Source organism: Perca flavescens, chromosome 6, assembly GCF_004354835.1.
Source record: "Perca flavescens isolate YP-PL-M2 chromosome 6, PFLA_1.0, whole genome shotgun sequence".
NCBI classification, from domain to species: Eukaryota; Metazoa; Chordata; class Actinopteri; order Perciformes; family Percidae; genus Perca; species Perca flavescens.
Window position 1 is genome coordinate 37369307 of NC_041336.1, and position 16020 is coordinate 37385326.

The window sequence follows — 16020 nt, forward strand, 5'->3', positions numbered from 1 at the left end:
ATTATCTTATTGTTGAATCACTGGAGTCTGTACAACACACACACACACACACACACACACACACACACACACACACACACACACATATCTGTCTTCTCCTGCAGCCTTTTGCCCCAGGTGTGTGTAAGTTCTCTCTTGAGTTAGGGTGTAAAGTCCACACTAAATATTATTAAGTGATTAATAACCCTAACCTAGAGCTAGTGCAATATAACAACAGTAAGATTGAATGGTTAAACATCAACTACTACATTGGTTAATATAACAGCACAATATTATTCTTAGGCAGAGTTTTTTGATGGTTCCCTACAACGTTCTTCAGGTAAAATGTATGAATTTTAGAGCATTTGAAAAAAAAATGTTTTAAATGGTTTCAAAACAGTATCCTGAATAAACTTAGACATAAACCAGTCCGTGATCCACTCAGCATCCTCTGATCTTAACTATAAGGCAAAATAATTCGTAATTTCTGCTTTTTTCGACAACAAAAATTAGGCACAGTTTCACATAAATGAGGTTTGTTGACCAATGTTCCAAGAAGAAGAAGAAGAAGAAGAAGAAGTGTAAAATGTATTATTAAAACAACACAAGTTGGTGTTAGTGGTGCATATAAGTGACCAAAATGTTTTGAAAAAAGCGTCAAAAGCATCGGAACATTTTTTACTTGGAAGGACAACATGTTCATGAACGACGGAAAGAAAACACAAGGGTTAAACTATACTTTTTACACACATGCACATTGTATTGTGGCTGTTATAAATTAGTAGTTGTTTTTAAAAGGTTATGTAAGTCTGCTGCCAGCAGGTTGATAATCCTCTGTATCTCCGCTTGTGGATAACAAAAGTGCCCGAGGGCTGTAAACTACCAGGGAGAATGTGTTGCAGACGCAAAACAGCTGTCTTCCTCATCCTCCAAGTGATCCCACCTGTCAAAACGATGCACCATGGCAACAGCTATTTTACGGGGGACTTTACACATACTAAGAGCTAGGTGTAAGATTGAGGTTGTAACCCATGCCTAACTTACTACTCTTTCAGCTGGTGCAACCTTTAAAATGTAGGTGTTAGGTAAACTCCGACCCGAGGCTGTGTTTGGATTTACACATAGCTGGTGGAACCCAGTGCTAGGTTCTTTTTCTATTTGTTGCATCAATGGTTCGCCACATGTTTAACTCTCACTCTATGAAAAGCCGACCCAGTCATACTAACCAAAGCACAATGCTTCCACCAGTCATAGTCAACCAAATGAAACTAAATCTACACAGCTAAGGCTTTCATTTGTCATCTTTTTTTATTATTCAAAGTAAATAAATATGTTTCTTTACAGGGATGAACATACAGTAATTACAGATAATATGAAATGGGGGAAATAAATCGAATCACGTTGTTACGAGCCTTTAAGACAATCATTGTCCAGTTTGCGAGGAACTCTGCTTGGACTGCTGCTGCAATCACGTCTTCCCATCACTCGCATCATGAGCCCTCTCTGAATCTACCTTTTTCTTCAGGGAACAATGAGAAAGAAATTTTTCACCCAAATGTAGTCTGGTGTCTGGACAGGCTGCTCTGAGGATTGGCTGTTTGTGCACTGACACTGAGCCCTGTGTGTTGGATCTGCTGTGGCCAGGGTCACTCACCGTTCTGTCTGTCTGTGTGTGTGTGTGTGTGTGTGTGTGTGTGTGTGTGTGTGTGTGTGTGTGTGTGTGTGTGTGTGTGTGTGTGTGTGTGTTGTTATAGGAGGAGTTCTGTTTCCCTGTGGAGTGTCTGTCTCTGACGGTGGAGGAGGTGATGCACATCAGACAGGTGCTGGTTAAGGCCGAGCTGGAGAAGTTCCAGCAGTACAAAGACATCTACAACGCTATGAAGAAGGGAAAGGTATCTTCTTTGCCTGTATCATGTCAAGTAAAAAAACATTGGGTGGATGCAGTTGTGACACCCTGTAACAACGCATTATGTAATAACGATACATTATGTAATAAAATGTCAAAATGTAATATATATTCATAGACTAATGGAGATGTTATTCTCTATTTCCTGCCCAGGGACCACAGATGAAAATTAGCTTATTGCTAACCCTTGTACTGCTAAGGAGCTGTGCATTTTTCCTGTAAAATAAATAAATAAATTCACTTCATTATGTAATAACACCCGCATTATGTAATAATCTGCCGCATTTTGTAAGAAAAACCTTAACATAATATGTAATAAATCAAAATAAAATTACATAATGCGGCAAGTCTTACAAAATGCGGGGGTTGCACTTTTTTTAACGAAAAATGTAATATGGTGTATTATGTATTAACCAAACAAAATGGATGTCTTCAATCATTTTTTATAACATTGCCATGTTTATTTTATAAATTCTAGCGTGAATGATGGGGACTCAAAATTAATTTTAAAAATATACTATTTGTTTCATTAGATTAGTATTACCTTCCATTGGTCAATACATGTCACTAAATGTATTACATATGGCATTCAGGGTTTTTATTACAAAATGTGGTAGATTATTACATAATGCTTTGTTATTACATAATGCGTTGTTATTACATAATGTGTTGGTATTACATAATGCGTTGTTATACACCCTTTATGAATGAGTTGGGCTGTACCATTCTTGATGTCACTATGAGGTAAAAAGCACATACTGTATATCTTTCTTCTGAGTTACAACTTAATACATTTGGTCCAATTTGTGGATGTTTGCATTGATTTCTCTTTATTCTAACGTGGTCTTTATCTTTTTCTATTTGCAGCTTTGCTTCTGTTGTCGAACCAAAAGGTTTTCCTTTTTCACCTGGTCCTACGTCTGTCAGTTTTGCAAAAAGTAAAACACCTTACATGACTATCTTCGTCCTTTTGCATTTTAAATGAAAACTATCCAGAAGGAAGTGTGACTTTTTTCATTCATCACTTCCTCCATTTGCTCTCTCTTTTCTCCTTGCAGGCCTGTGTGTGCACAGTGCTGCAAAAAGGTAAGTCAAATCAGCTGCCGCTGCAGCATGAAACCTTGACTGAAAGCTAGAGCAGGGACCCCCTATTACATATATTGTATCAAATTAAGTTGCATATTAAATTTGGCCTACAATAACTTGTAGGTCGGCCTAAAACCTTTATACATACCTTTTTTGCATAGAATAATAAGCTATTAAAATAGCCTAGCAATTGTTGGCATGATTTTATAAATCAGTACAAAAGTATTCTATTAGCTAAAACCAATGTCTTCATTCAAAAATATGTCCTCATTGGTGTAAAATGACCTCCGCCAATGATCTAACTTATCCTCGTAAGCAAAGAATTTCTTATCTGTATTTACATTGGACGGGCAAGTCCAAGGAGGCTTCCATGTCGTTCCGCCATTTTGAAAAACTATAATCACTGAGAGGGACATAAAGCACTAGCCTACCTGTCTAACTAATCCACGACGCGTTTTCGTTCAGAGCCAGCGTCCCGTGACTGAAACCAGCTGAAACGGAGAAGGAGATCAGTGAGAGGCGCTCGTCACTGTCCCGGCAAAGCCTGCACTGCACTTTAGTTCATAACGGAGGATCCTACTTATGCCGAGCCACAGGAGAAGGAATCCTCGTCACCAAAAAAGCAAAAAATTGGAAGATATGTTGTCATAGCTTCTTGGTACATAACGGCTACCGTAGTTGCAACACACATTTGAAAAAGCGAGTCGCTTAGAGAGCACTATTCGTTTCAATGAAAAATACAATGTCACCGCTAGATTCCTACACAGTGTACTTTTAAACATACAAATATGTGGCACATTGAATCCTTAGGATGAACTTTATCTGTGGATGGCTACCTTAGTGACTAGGCCAATATCATCACTATTTGCTTATAATATGTTTGATTCATTTTAGGACTTTTTAATTTTATGAAAAACTCTAGGGGTCCCGGACCCCCTGTTGAAGATCCATGCTTTAGGATATCTTTTAGTATATCAGTTAAAACATGATTGCAAGCACACTGTATTGCTGATAGCTCTCAAAGATATCTTTTGTATCATTACAATGTTTCAAGATGCTTACTTAATAGGGCTGGGTTAAAGAAATTTGATTCTCCAATTAAAACTGATCTTTGCTTGAGTAATCTGATATTGATTAATAAAATCCAGAAATCAATCTTTTAATTTATTCCTTTTCACCATGGATGTATCTGTCATGTTAGTCCTGTTAAGTAAAAAGTATTCAAAACAAACTTTTTGGAAATCATTTCCTAATGTAAACATTAACCTGGTGCATTATAAAAAAACATGTAAGATTTGCTTCTTGCTTGTATAATTTATAGCATAAGCTCTCTCAGAATCTCCTTTATATCCACAAGAAATAGGTATTTGAACTCAAATTTCCCCAACCTAATTGATCTGGAACCCAATAGGAAATGTAATCGAATCGGGACCTTGTGAATCAGAATCAAATCGATTCAGGACAATGATTGGTGATACCCAGCCCTATTACTGAAGTAGTTTGACGAAAGATTTTTAGTCATTACGTTCAAAATGGCCCCGAAATAATCCGACACCTGAACACCTTATCTCTGAGTTGTGACGTTTAATTTAAAAAGAAAACATAGGCCTATAATTTTCATCAGTATTCTTTCTCAGTAATCATCATGCATCTTCTTAATCACATTCATGTCTTCCCTCTCTAACAGATGCGGTTGCCATCCAAACCTTATTCCAGCTTGCCCATCTACTCCGTTGGCTCGACCAACACCCTCCCCAGGGAGAGGGTGAGTGCCATGGCTGCCATAGAACAGGGACTCTCAGTGGTTGGAGGGCCGGGGCCGTCAGCTGTAGGAAGGACCACGGAGTCTCCCACTTTGAAAGTAGAAACAACAGGGGCATCTAAAGGAGCTGGAAAAGCCTCTGGAGCAGCTGCTGCTGCTGCAAAGTCTGAGAAATCCTCTGGAAGCCCAAGGCGCCACAGCATTCACAAGACCATATCCAAGTAAGAGCAATGGACACAATTATTCAGTCTGTCAAGGGTGCATGCTATTTCCTAATGTAATGCAAACTCTCCTGTATAGAGTTGTGTGATATATTGGTACAGTGGCCCCTATAAGATCAAAACACACACTGTAAAAGACAACATTGAAAAAGTTTGAAAAATGCTGCAAATCATAAAACAAAAACTGAAAACACTTTGAAATGGTCTTCAATCATAGTACTGTGTATTTAGTTTGTATCAGAGCTAGTAAAATATGTGTAGAATCTTTAAGTATTTATTTTTTTTATCAACTGATTGGACATTTTCTTTATTTCTTTTCTTTGCATTTTTTTACTTCCCTGGGGCAATAAAAGTTTTCAACAGACCCCACCGTTTTTTTTTCATACAGGCCTCTACCAAACAATTGGGATGTCCATTCATGGTATTTGTAAAACAGAAAGAAAAAAATATCATAATCACCAAACCTGTTATAATGCAAATATATTATTAATATACCAATAACAGTAATATGTTAGTATACCAACAGATGTAAATTTGTTACCATGGAATAAGTAGTATTAATAGTACTACATTAGTGTTATATATATATATAATTTGAAAACATCTCAGAAATGGTAAAAGATAATCCAACATGTATAATTTTTTCATCAAATATGTATTGAAATAGCATTGGATGTATGGTGTTCACAGTGAAGTTTTTTTATAATTTCATGAATAATTGCAAATGTATTAGCTTAGTATCACTAACGTTACCTTCATCACAAAATTACCTTTATCACATTTCAACAGTTTGGTCAAGCATGGCTTTGCACAGTAAAACATATTAAAATCAAATTATTTCAGCAAATATATACAGTATATATATATATATATATATATATATATATATATATGGATGAATGGGTATCTCTTTCAGCTTACGGGTCTTTACCCTAACCAACGTTGAAGGTTTAAACAATTGGTCAAAGTAAACCAAACTGAAATAAACCAAATCAACAGAAATAACAGTGTCTTGTGATGCTGTCCTCCTGTTCCATGTAGGCTTTCGAAGCACGGCTCTCTAAAGTCTCATGAAGAACTGGAGCTTCCCTCAGAGCTGACAGAGGACTGGGCCACCATGGAGGTGTGTGTAGACTGCAAGAAGTTCATCTCTGACATTATCGCCTCCAGCAAGCACAGCCTGTCACTGGCCACCAAAAGAGCTCGCCTAAAACGCAAGACCCAGTCCTTCTACTCCCCCAAAGGGAGGGAGGAGTACCGGCCCTCTGAGCGAACAATCAAGGAGATCTAAAACTCTCACTTATCTCTCTCTCTCTGGCTCCTTCCAGCTCCTATGGCACAATTATAAAGTCTCAACATTGGATATGGACTTGCTGTAAACTGTGAACATATACTTCAGTCAGATAAAGCTGTCAAAATGGACCTCGGTGGTGGACAGTGTGGTTTTTGTTGCCGTGTCCTGATCATCATGTACAGCTCCTTTAGACCTCAGCATACTGTAGATCTGCCAATCATTTCTATTTAAGATTATTTTTTTGGGGCATTTTAGGCCTTTAATTTCACAGGACAGATGAAGACATAAAAGGGGAGAGAGAGGGCGGAGAGACATGCAGCAAAGGGCTGCAGGTTGGAGTCGAACCCGCGGCTGCTGCATTGAGGAGTAAACCTCTACATATGGGTGCCTGCTCTACCAACTGAGCTAACCCAGCCACCTGCCAATGTTTTTTTTGTCTTCTTTTCTTCTTTTTTTTTTACACCATATAGATGATCCTTTAATCTCTGGCCACAGACTTTTGAGTGAAGATGCGAAGAACTGTTGGGATGACAAATGGCAATGTGTTAAAGTGGAATGATGTCCCCCCCTCTAATCATCCCAGCTCACATTCATATCAATAAGCACAAGAGAGAAGAAGGACTGATGTGTGTTTGACTTCCTCAGGCACTGGCACTGCAGACGACACCAGGCTGGCAGAGAGATCCTATTCTAACTGACACTCAAGAAAATATGGAATATTAAACTGTACATTTTGTATGGGCTTTATTTTAGTTTTTTACACATTTGTTTACAGTAAATGATTGTTCAAAGAAGTCACCCTCCGCTTTTAATTTTGAATATTATTTTGCTGAGGCTGCTCAACGAGACTTTCCCCCGCTGTCCTCTTTGCTAAGCACACTTGAAAGCATGCTTCTGTTTTTCTTTTTCCTCACATCAGTTTTTGCTGTTTGTTTTTTTGCATAGAAATCTGTTTTCTTTATTTAGTGCCAAATAATAACATCCTTCTAATCTATGTCACCCAAAGAAAAGTCATTCCCCCCGATGTATGTTTGCCGTCATCATGCAACAAAATTATGAGACAACCTGGGCTAAACCGTACTTATTAAAGCCTCTGAAAACGTGGTTTCAAATCTCGATATCGCAAACTGAATATTCAAGACTAAATTAGCATTGTTCAGCTTTTTATTAAAAGTTGTTTGCTCGGCTCATCTGCTTCATCAGCGCTATGTGGTTAAGATTTGATCAGATTTGATTGAAAGTGGTCTGGCACTCCAGCGATTTTAGTATTGCACTTCTATGAAGTAGGCCGACTTGTAAGAGACACATTATAAAAAAGAAAGGTGAACATTGAAGAGGCTGCGATAGTGTGTCCCTCTTGTATGTGTGTGTGTGTGTGTGTGTGTGTGTGTGTCTCGGTGTCCATTAGTCCCTATATGGGTCCAGCTTAAAAAACATTTCCCATGATGCAATCTCACTTTCATTAAAACGTTCCTGACTGGTAAATACCCACAACTTTCTAAATCTACAGCCCCAGTTGGACACAGGTTTTCTGTTATAAATTTGTCTTAAGCTCAGTCCAAAATAACCCTGATGACATCATCAGGGGAGCTCCCTCCAGAGCCACAGAAGACACTTTACAACTGTTTTCACGTCTCCGCACAACAACTGAACTAATCTTTGTGTCAAATATGTGAAGTGCTCCTATAAGCAAACACCCCCATAACTATCAGTTTAAACATTGCTAGATCCTGATTGGTGCAAGGAACTACATGACATAGAAATCTCTCAAATAAAATAACCAAAACTATTCTAACTTTGACAACAAAAACTGTGTTCATGTTGGACTTGGTAACTGATCGTAAGAAGCACATTATAAAATATATATTTTTTAGGGCCTTTAAAGCACATTTCTTAGCCATATGTTCATACTATATGTTCATTTGCAACTTACTTAAATAATTCAGATGTGCAGAAAAGCGGGTATAGAAACATTATTACCTGCAGTACCATGTGGAGGATTTTTCAGTCTTGCCTTTAAATCATTTACATGAAAAATCTACATATTTGAGCATTTTTAAATGTACCTTTGCATTGAAAAATGTATATATCAACTAATATACTTTTTTTTACATTAAGTTCCTGACTTGTATTTGTATTGTGTAAGGATTAGTCATATCAAAGACCCTTTATACTAAAGAGAGTGCATTTCAAGCAGCGCCAATGGTATGAAACTGTACACACTTCCTGTCTCCTAAAGGGGCGTGGCCTTGTTTGAACGTGAGTGAACATCATGTGGATGAATGAAAAGTTATATTCTAATAATTTATTAATATGTTCTTTTGCTAACTTTAGATATTTACACAGCTAAAAGACATATTTAGCATCACAGAGATTAGTTTTGTTAGGGTGTTTAGAGAAAAGTTCAGAAGAGAAGTTCATTTTCTCCTGATGTGTCCGTCTGAAAAATGCCATTTTAGTGTCAGAATGTTCTGGAGATATGTGGCTTGTAAGAAATGGGTCCAGTATTTACTTTGGTGACTATGGGGCTAAAGAATTGATCATAATCTGTCATATAATCATATTTTCATTTTCGTTTTAAGACGCACAGTTTATGAAACCCAATTCACATTACCCATTACAGGCAGCAAAAAATAACATATTATTACATCACACACTATAAGTCTTAATGTAATGCCTTTATGATTTTATCATTCAGAGTCTCATTGGCAGAAAGAATTACCTGTCGTTTAGCCTGGATGTTTCTTTTATTCTTCATCACATTCCTCATCTTCCTCCTTAAGATATTTCTGCCTTAAGAATAGCCTTTTATAATCACAATCATATGTTGAACATTCATCTACTGTAACTGTACATACTTTTCTAATGGTTTGTTTGTAGATCAGGTGTGTGTGGTGTGTGTGTGTGTGTGTGTTGCCTCAATGATATCTTGACACTGAGACTGCTGTAGATCTGTGTCTCTGAGAGGGAAACTATCCCAGTACCGTGTGTTCAGGGGAGGAGTAGGAAGTCCACAGGAGAAACCTCACAGTGTGACAGCATCATGCATGTACTACGGTGTAGCTTGTACCCTCAGTCTGTATTACCTTTAAGCTGTAACTCCCTGCAGAGAGCGCAACAAATGATGACTACAACAATAAACTGTAATGCAATACTTGATCTAAGTATCTGTATCTTATTTGTTCTATATTTAAAAATATGCAAAAACATGGTTTTCTTTCTCGTGGAAATAGCTCCTAATGTCCCGCCAGGCAGGTCAGGATGATGATGGTGGGAGTCTATGGAGCTACGACAGTGACAGTAACCTGTGGTATTGAAAATAAAATATTGGCACTGAAAAATCAGACATCACTTAAACTTAGACAAAATCACTCACCTTTCGACGAAATTTGCCGTTTTGAAACCAAAATAGGTGACCTACGTGAATCGTGTAGATTCAATGAGAAAATGTTTAAGGGGGGAAGGGGGGGGTGTAAGTACTCGGGCCTGGTGCCTGATTTCTGGCATATGATATAAATTAAACAGTCCACATGGGATTTGTTTTGATGCGCTGGATTTAACCATCATCGAACTTCCACCAACCAATGAAACAAGTTCCACCAACCATTGAAACGTGTTGTAGCCAATCAGATGCAAAGCAGGTCGGGTGTTTGCCGAAATGTCAGAGTGCGGTGCCGGTGTGGTCTCCGGGGTAACGCGGCTAAAAAAAATGGGGGCAAAGTTTATCAAACTTGGAGCATGTAGATACAGGCAGCTTTAGTTGACAAAGTAGTTAAAACAAATGGCGCTGGGCATGAATAGAGGACAAGAAGAAAAGGGTGGAGACGGGAAGCAGTTTAGCACTTGGTGCCTCAAATTGAGGGAGCCGGGTGCTTCTGCAGCGCATGTTTTGGACAGCAGCAGCGGTAAGAAAGAACTTGTTAGTCATTAGATGCTAGTCACAAAGCTTCGGTCCGTGCACTCTGTCATACGAGTACATTACCGGCAACGACCGCTACCGTTAAGACTGCGACTGCACCTTTACCGACCGACCGTGATACAAACAATACATGTGTGTATATAAGAAAGTGTGCACCATAGACAGTATGTGCACGTTCATAGCGGAACATGATTTGTAAAAGCTGTCTGAAGCCCAGAGTCTAGACGTCTAGCTATATGAAAAGATAAACAATGCAACGTTTTTATTAAATGTAAATAAAGCAGCTAATATCAACATGGACAAAATCATGTACTAATTCGCTTTTTTGATGATGACCTGGCCAAAGTAGGCTCAGCAGGAAACCGATGGAATGCCTTCTCCAGGTAGGGAATGAGTCCTTACCCCAAGTGAAGGAGTTCAAGTACCTTGGGGTTTTGTTCGCGAGTGAGGGGACAATGGAGCGGGAGATTGGTCGGAGAATCGGTGCAGCGGGTGCGGTATTACATTCAATCTATCGCACCGTTGTGACGAAAAGAGAGCTGAGCCAGAAGGCAAAGCTCTCAATCTACCGGTCAGTTTTCCTTCCTACCCTCACCTATGGTCATGAAGGCTGGGTCATGACCGAAAGAACGAGATCCAGGGTACAAGCGGCCGAAATGGGTTTCCTCAGGAGGGTGGCTGGCGTCTCCCTTAGAGATAGGGTGAGAAGCTCAGTCATCCGTGAGGAGCTCGGAGTAGAGCCGCTGCTCCTTCGCGTCGAAAGGAGCCAGTTGAGGTGGTTCGGGCATCTGGTAAGGATGCCCCCTGGGCGCCTCCCTAGGGAGGTGTTCCAGGCACGTCCAGCTGGGAGGAGGCCTCGGGGAAGACCCAGGACTAGGTGGAGGGATTATATCTCCAACCTGGCCAGGGAACGCCTCGGGATCCCCCAGTCTGAGCTGGTTAATGTTGCTCGGGAAAGGGAAGTTTGGGGTCCCCTGCTGGAGCTGCTCCCCCCGCGACCCGACACCGGGTAAGCGGACGAAGATGGATGGATGGACCTGGCCAAAGTAGTACATTTTAGTTTTCACAATGATTCATTGTAGGATTATGATATTATTGCAATATGTAAATCCACAATGACTCTTTATTTAACATATGGTTGGAAGAAGTAAAAATGTATCCAAAACTTTTTAGTTTTTAAAAATTATGACTTTTATTATTGTGTAATGTCATAAGGACTTTAACTGTTTTGCCAATCAAATTAACTTTTTATTGAAATATTACACTGTTGGTTGGCAAAAAATGCATCTCAAAATGCATCAGATTGATGCTTTAAAATATGGAATATTTAACACCTTCAATTGGGTGGCAGTTTATGGAGAGACTGCTGAGAAGGCTTCAGGAAGTTCTGCAACGTCAGCCTTTGGACTTTGACTATTTACACTTTTACACAGTGTTTTACACTTACACTGTTTTAAGTCATGAAATGGGACTTGTACCCTTGTGTATAGGCCAGTAGAAGTTAACCCTCATATGCATTATCATTGCATTTAATTTGTTATGCAATATAGTCAAATTCTAACTTGAATATATTTATTTGTTATTCATTGAAACGGTACAGCTTTAACTGTTTTGCTGGAGTCCATGTACTGTAAATGCATGTCATTTCAAACACTGTTTATGATCAAAATCAGTATTACAAATTAAGTAAAGTGGCATTTGTCAAATGACAAAAACCTGGTTTTCCTGTGTTATCCTGCCATGTTTAAGTGTGAAGAATCACATAGTTAAGTGCAGTCTTGTAAAGCTATCCGCCATTGTCCTCGGAGGGAGTCATAGGGTTAATGGCTGCCCTCAGTTCTGCCATAGTCTTCACTGGATGGGTGGTAAAATTACTCCACTGGCAGACTCTTCTGTCACTCTTTTATGGTCCCACTCCAAGAAAAATCTTGTATATTCTGTTATTGACAATTAATGTTAAAATACTCTGCAGTTGCTTTTAGAATACTTCACAAAACAATTAAACTTTTTTTTAAATATCCAAAACCAAAAAAAAAGTTTAATTGAACATTTTTGAGCTTCACAGGCTCCTGGAGAAGTCTGGGAAAGTGTCAAAGTCCCTCTGGAGGCGTGGTACAAATATAAAGTGGGTACAAAATAAATGCAGACTGTTGGAGGGATCTAGCAGGCAATCCTCTTAAAGTGCCCATATTATGCTCAATTACAGGTTAATAATTGTATTTAGAGGTTGTACCAGAATAGGTTTGTATGGTTTAATTTTCAAAAAACACCATATTTTTGTTGTATTGCACATTGCTGCAGCTCCTCTTTTCACCCTGTGTTGAGCTCTCTGTTTTAGCTACAGAGTGAGGCATCACACTTCTATCCCATCTTTGTTGGGAGACGCACATGCACAGTACCTAGGTAAGGACTATTAGCTAGAAGCTAGCGCTGCTAGCGGCTAGCCACCTCATTCTCAATGGCAAAACACTGCTACAACACTATAGAACTACTTCCATGTCTCTGTTCTGCAGGTATTCCACTCTAAGTGTGAAGTGCGCCCTCGTTTAGAAGAAGTCTCCCGGCTAATCCTGCCTTGTACTGACTGAAGTTGGAGAAACAGCTAGCTGATGTGGTAGTAGCTAAAGTGGGTGGCAGTAGCTCAGTCCATAGGGACTTGGGTTGGGAGCCGGAGGGTTGCTGGTTCAAATCCCAGTACGGACCAAAGTAAAGAGTGTAAATTGGTAGCTGGAGAGATGCCATCTCACCTCATGGTGACTGCCAGGTGCTCTTGAGGAACCAACCACTCAGCACTGGCAGCCCACTCACTCTGACATCTCTCCATTTGTGCATGAACAGGCTGTACTTCAGGCCTGTGTGCAGTGATTTCTAACAGAGTGTAAATTGTGATTTCCCCACCGGGATCAATAAACAGTATTAATTATTAAATGTTTTGGCCGATGATGTATTTTGACCAGCTCACCCGGAGACTGAAGGCAGGATACACTTAGACACCGTATCTCACTCAAAACAGCATGGATGTTTTTTTTCAATGTTTGTATGTGTGTGGAAGCATCAGAGACACAAAATAACACCTCAAATCCCAGATAAAGTGACACTACTGACCTCCAACTCATGCACGTATTAAAAATCCAAGCTTTAGGATATTCGCCCAGAAAAAGAAAAAGGATATTGAAAAAAGCAAAAGTCCGGCTTTTTGAAGTGTGAAGGCTACCGTAGCTGTAGAACTGCGTGGTGCGAGAGAGTTGATTGCAATAGGCCTATACGATCTCAACGCTAGATGGGAGAAATTCCTACACATTGGACCTTTAACAGTAAACCAACCCGCTTCTATGTGAAAAAAAAGTAAAAACATATATACACTACCGGTCAAAAGTTTTAGAACACCCCAATTTTTCCAGGTTTTTATTGAAATTCATGCAGTTCAATGTCTTATTGTACTGTGAAATGAAAGAATAGAACATATTAACAATTTAAGTTATAAAAGAAATCATGGAATCAATTTATAAACCAAAATGTATTCTTCATTTTTGACTCATCAAAGTAGCCCCCTTTGGCAGATATAACAGCTGAACACAGTCGTGGCATTCTTTCTACAATGGAAATCAAATATTCTTCAGAAAGTTCTTCCCAACTCTGTTGCAGAAGTTCCCATAAATGTGTGGCACTTGGAGGTTGCTTTGCTTTCACTTTTCTGTCCAGTTCATCCCAAACCAGCTCAATGGGGTTTAAGTCTGGTGACTTTGCTGGCCACTCCATGTTTTTAAGCTTACCATATTCTTCTTTTTTCCTAAGGTAGTTCTGGCATAGCTTGGAATTATGTTTTGGGTCATTATCTTGCTGTAGGATGAACCCCTGACCAACTAGGCGCATACCAGAGGGTACTGCATGGCGCTGCAAAATGCTGTGGTAGCCGTTTTGGTTCAGGGTGCCTTTCACTCTGTACAAATTACCGACCCTGGATCCAGCAACACAGCCCCAGACCATCATGCTTACTCCTCCATGTTTGACAGTTGATGTCACACACTGAGGAACCATCTTTTCGTCTACTCAACGGCGTACAAAAATCCTGCGAGATTTAAAATTTTGATTCATCAGTCCATAACACCTTCTTCCAGTCTTCAGTAGTCAATTGGCAGTGTTTCTTGGCCCAGGCAAGCCTCTTTCTCTTTTTCTGACGTCTTAGCAATGGCTTTCTTGCTGCAACTCGACTTATCAAACCTGCAGCTCCAAGTCTTCTCTTTACAGTTGAAACTGAGACTTCTTATTACGACCACTATTAAGCTGTGCTTGAAGCTGTTGTCCTGTGAGCCGCCTATCACGCAAGCTGTTGACTCTCAGAAACTTGTCTTCTGATTGTGTTGTGGCTTTGGGTCTGCCAGACCTCTTCCTGTCAGAGTTTCCCCCAGTTTCTAAGTGCCTTTTGATGGTGAAGAATACTGTACTCACTGACACCTTGACTTTCTTCGCAATTTCTCTGTCGGAAAGACCAACATTCTTAAGTGTTATGATGGTCTGTCTCTCTTCCATTGTTAATTGCCTTTTTCCATTACATTTTTATAGCAACACTACTTTCTGCATTACAATACTGTTCAAATAATGCTCATGAGGGTACGGTACCACAGTGTGTTCCAACAATACTTTTATACAAACAGAGGGGGTTGTAAGTAATCCAGACAAGTTGGAACACCTGTCGGAATTGGTAGCACCAACTTTCAAAGCTTGATCAACCTCCATTGCTGCAGAACAGCTTTACATTGTTAACCCATTTCTTGTTCCCTGAAAAAGGCCTTTTTGTAAAATACAGAAATGTACATTATTTTTCAGTTTTGGGTAACCGTACTTTTTTTTTTTAACCTCAGGCAGTTCACCACTTACCTTTGTGCCATTTCAAGCTATTCAATGGACTTGAACTGCTAAAATTTCAATAAAAAACAAAAGAAATGTGGGTGTTCTAAAACTTTTGACCGGTAGTGTGTGTGTATATATATATATATATATATATATATATATATATATATATATATATATATATATATATATATATATATATATATCAGTGATGAGGGGGGTTCCAAAAATAATCTGATGGAGAAGCTGGCTGGTTGTCAGTGAGCTGGGGGGGGCAGTGGAGATCTTTGCAGCATGTATCCAGTCGACACTCTCAGGCTTGACCATAGACTGTTAATTTTACAGTCAATGGGCTTGACACAAAAAAACATGAGAAGCAGCCTATGGACCACAATGGACACTGGGAAGAGCTGCAGAAACTGGGGGGCCAGCCTGTAGCCAGAGGTACAGGTGAACAGTGTTGGTGGGATGTATGTAGTGATGTTGTGTTGTTCACACCAAATGCATCTTTATTTTACAACAAGAGATAAAAACTGATTATTATGTAACTTATATTAAAAAATGAAGTGAAGTGAAATGAAATGCCGGGCTGGTTATAAATGTAACATTATATACTGTTGCTAGAATGACAGGTTCATCCATAAGTGATGGGAGCTAATTATTTTTTTATTAAAACCTTATCTTGTGCGGTGGATATATTATTATTATTATTATTATTATTATTATTATTATTATTATTATTATTATTATTAGGTTAATTTCGGTGTTAATTTATTGTCATTGCACAATTCAGGATTGCACAACTGTTGTGTCATTCACAATGCAGATGTGCTGTACAAAAACTAGGTTGGTCTTCCGTCAATATGTCATAAATAAATAAAGTAATACCGATAAGTGGAAGCAAAGCCCCGTTAATATAATAAATTCAAGAGGAAGACGAGTAGGAAATGCAGCTGTTATTATCATGTTATTGCTCTTTCAATAAAGTTGCGTGACAAAAAA

The 16020-nt window shown here is 39.1% G+C and overlaps 1 protein-coding gene across 1 annotated transcript in view; it reads left to right on the forward strand.

Annotated features, from left to right (window-relative positions):
* Nucleotides 1-6533, forward strand: part of spire1b (spire-type actin nucleation factor 1b) — a 72304-nt gene extending 65771 nt beyond the window's left edge. Inside the window, exons 12-16 of the mRNA XM_028581773.1 lie at nt 1734-1871; nt 2753-2823; nt 2944-2971; nt 4659-4954; nt 5996-6533. Coding sequence (XP_028437574.1) covers nt 1734-1871; nt 2753-2823; nt 2944-2971; nt 4659-4954; nt 5996-6245 — 783 coding nt within the window. The 3' untranslated portion in view covers nt 6246-6533. The remainder of the gene's footprint in view (nt 1-1733; nt 1872-2752; nt 2824-2943; nt 2972-4658; nt 4955-5995) is intronic.
* The last annotated feature ends 9487 nt before the right edge of the window (nt 6534-16020 follow it).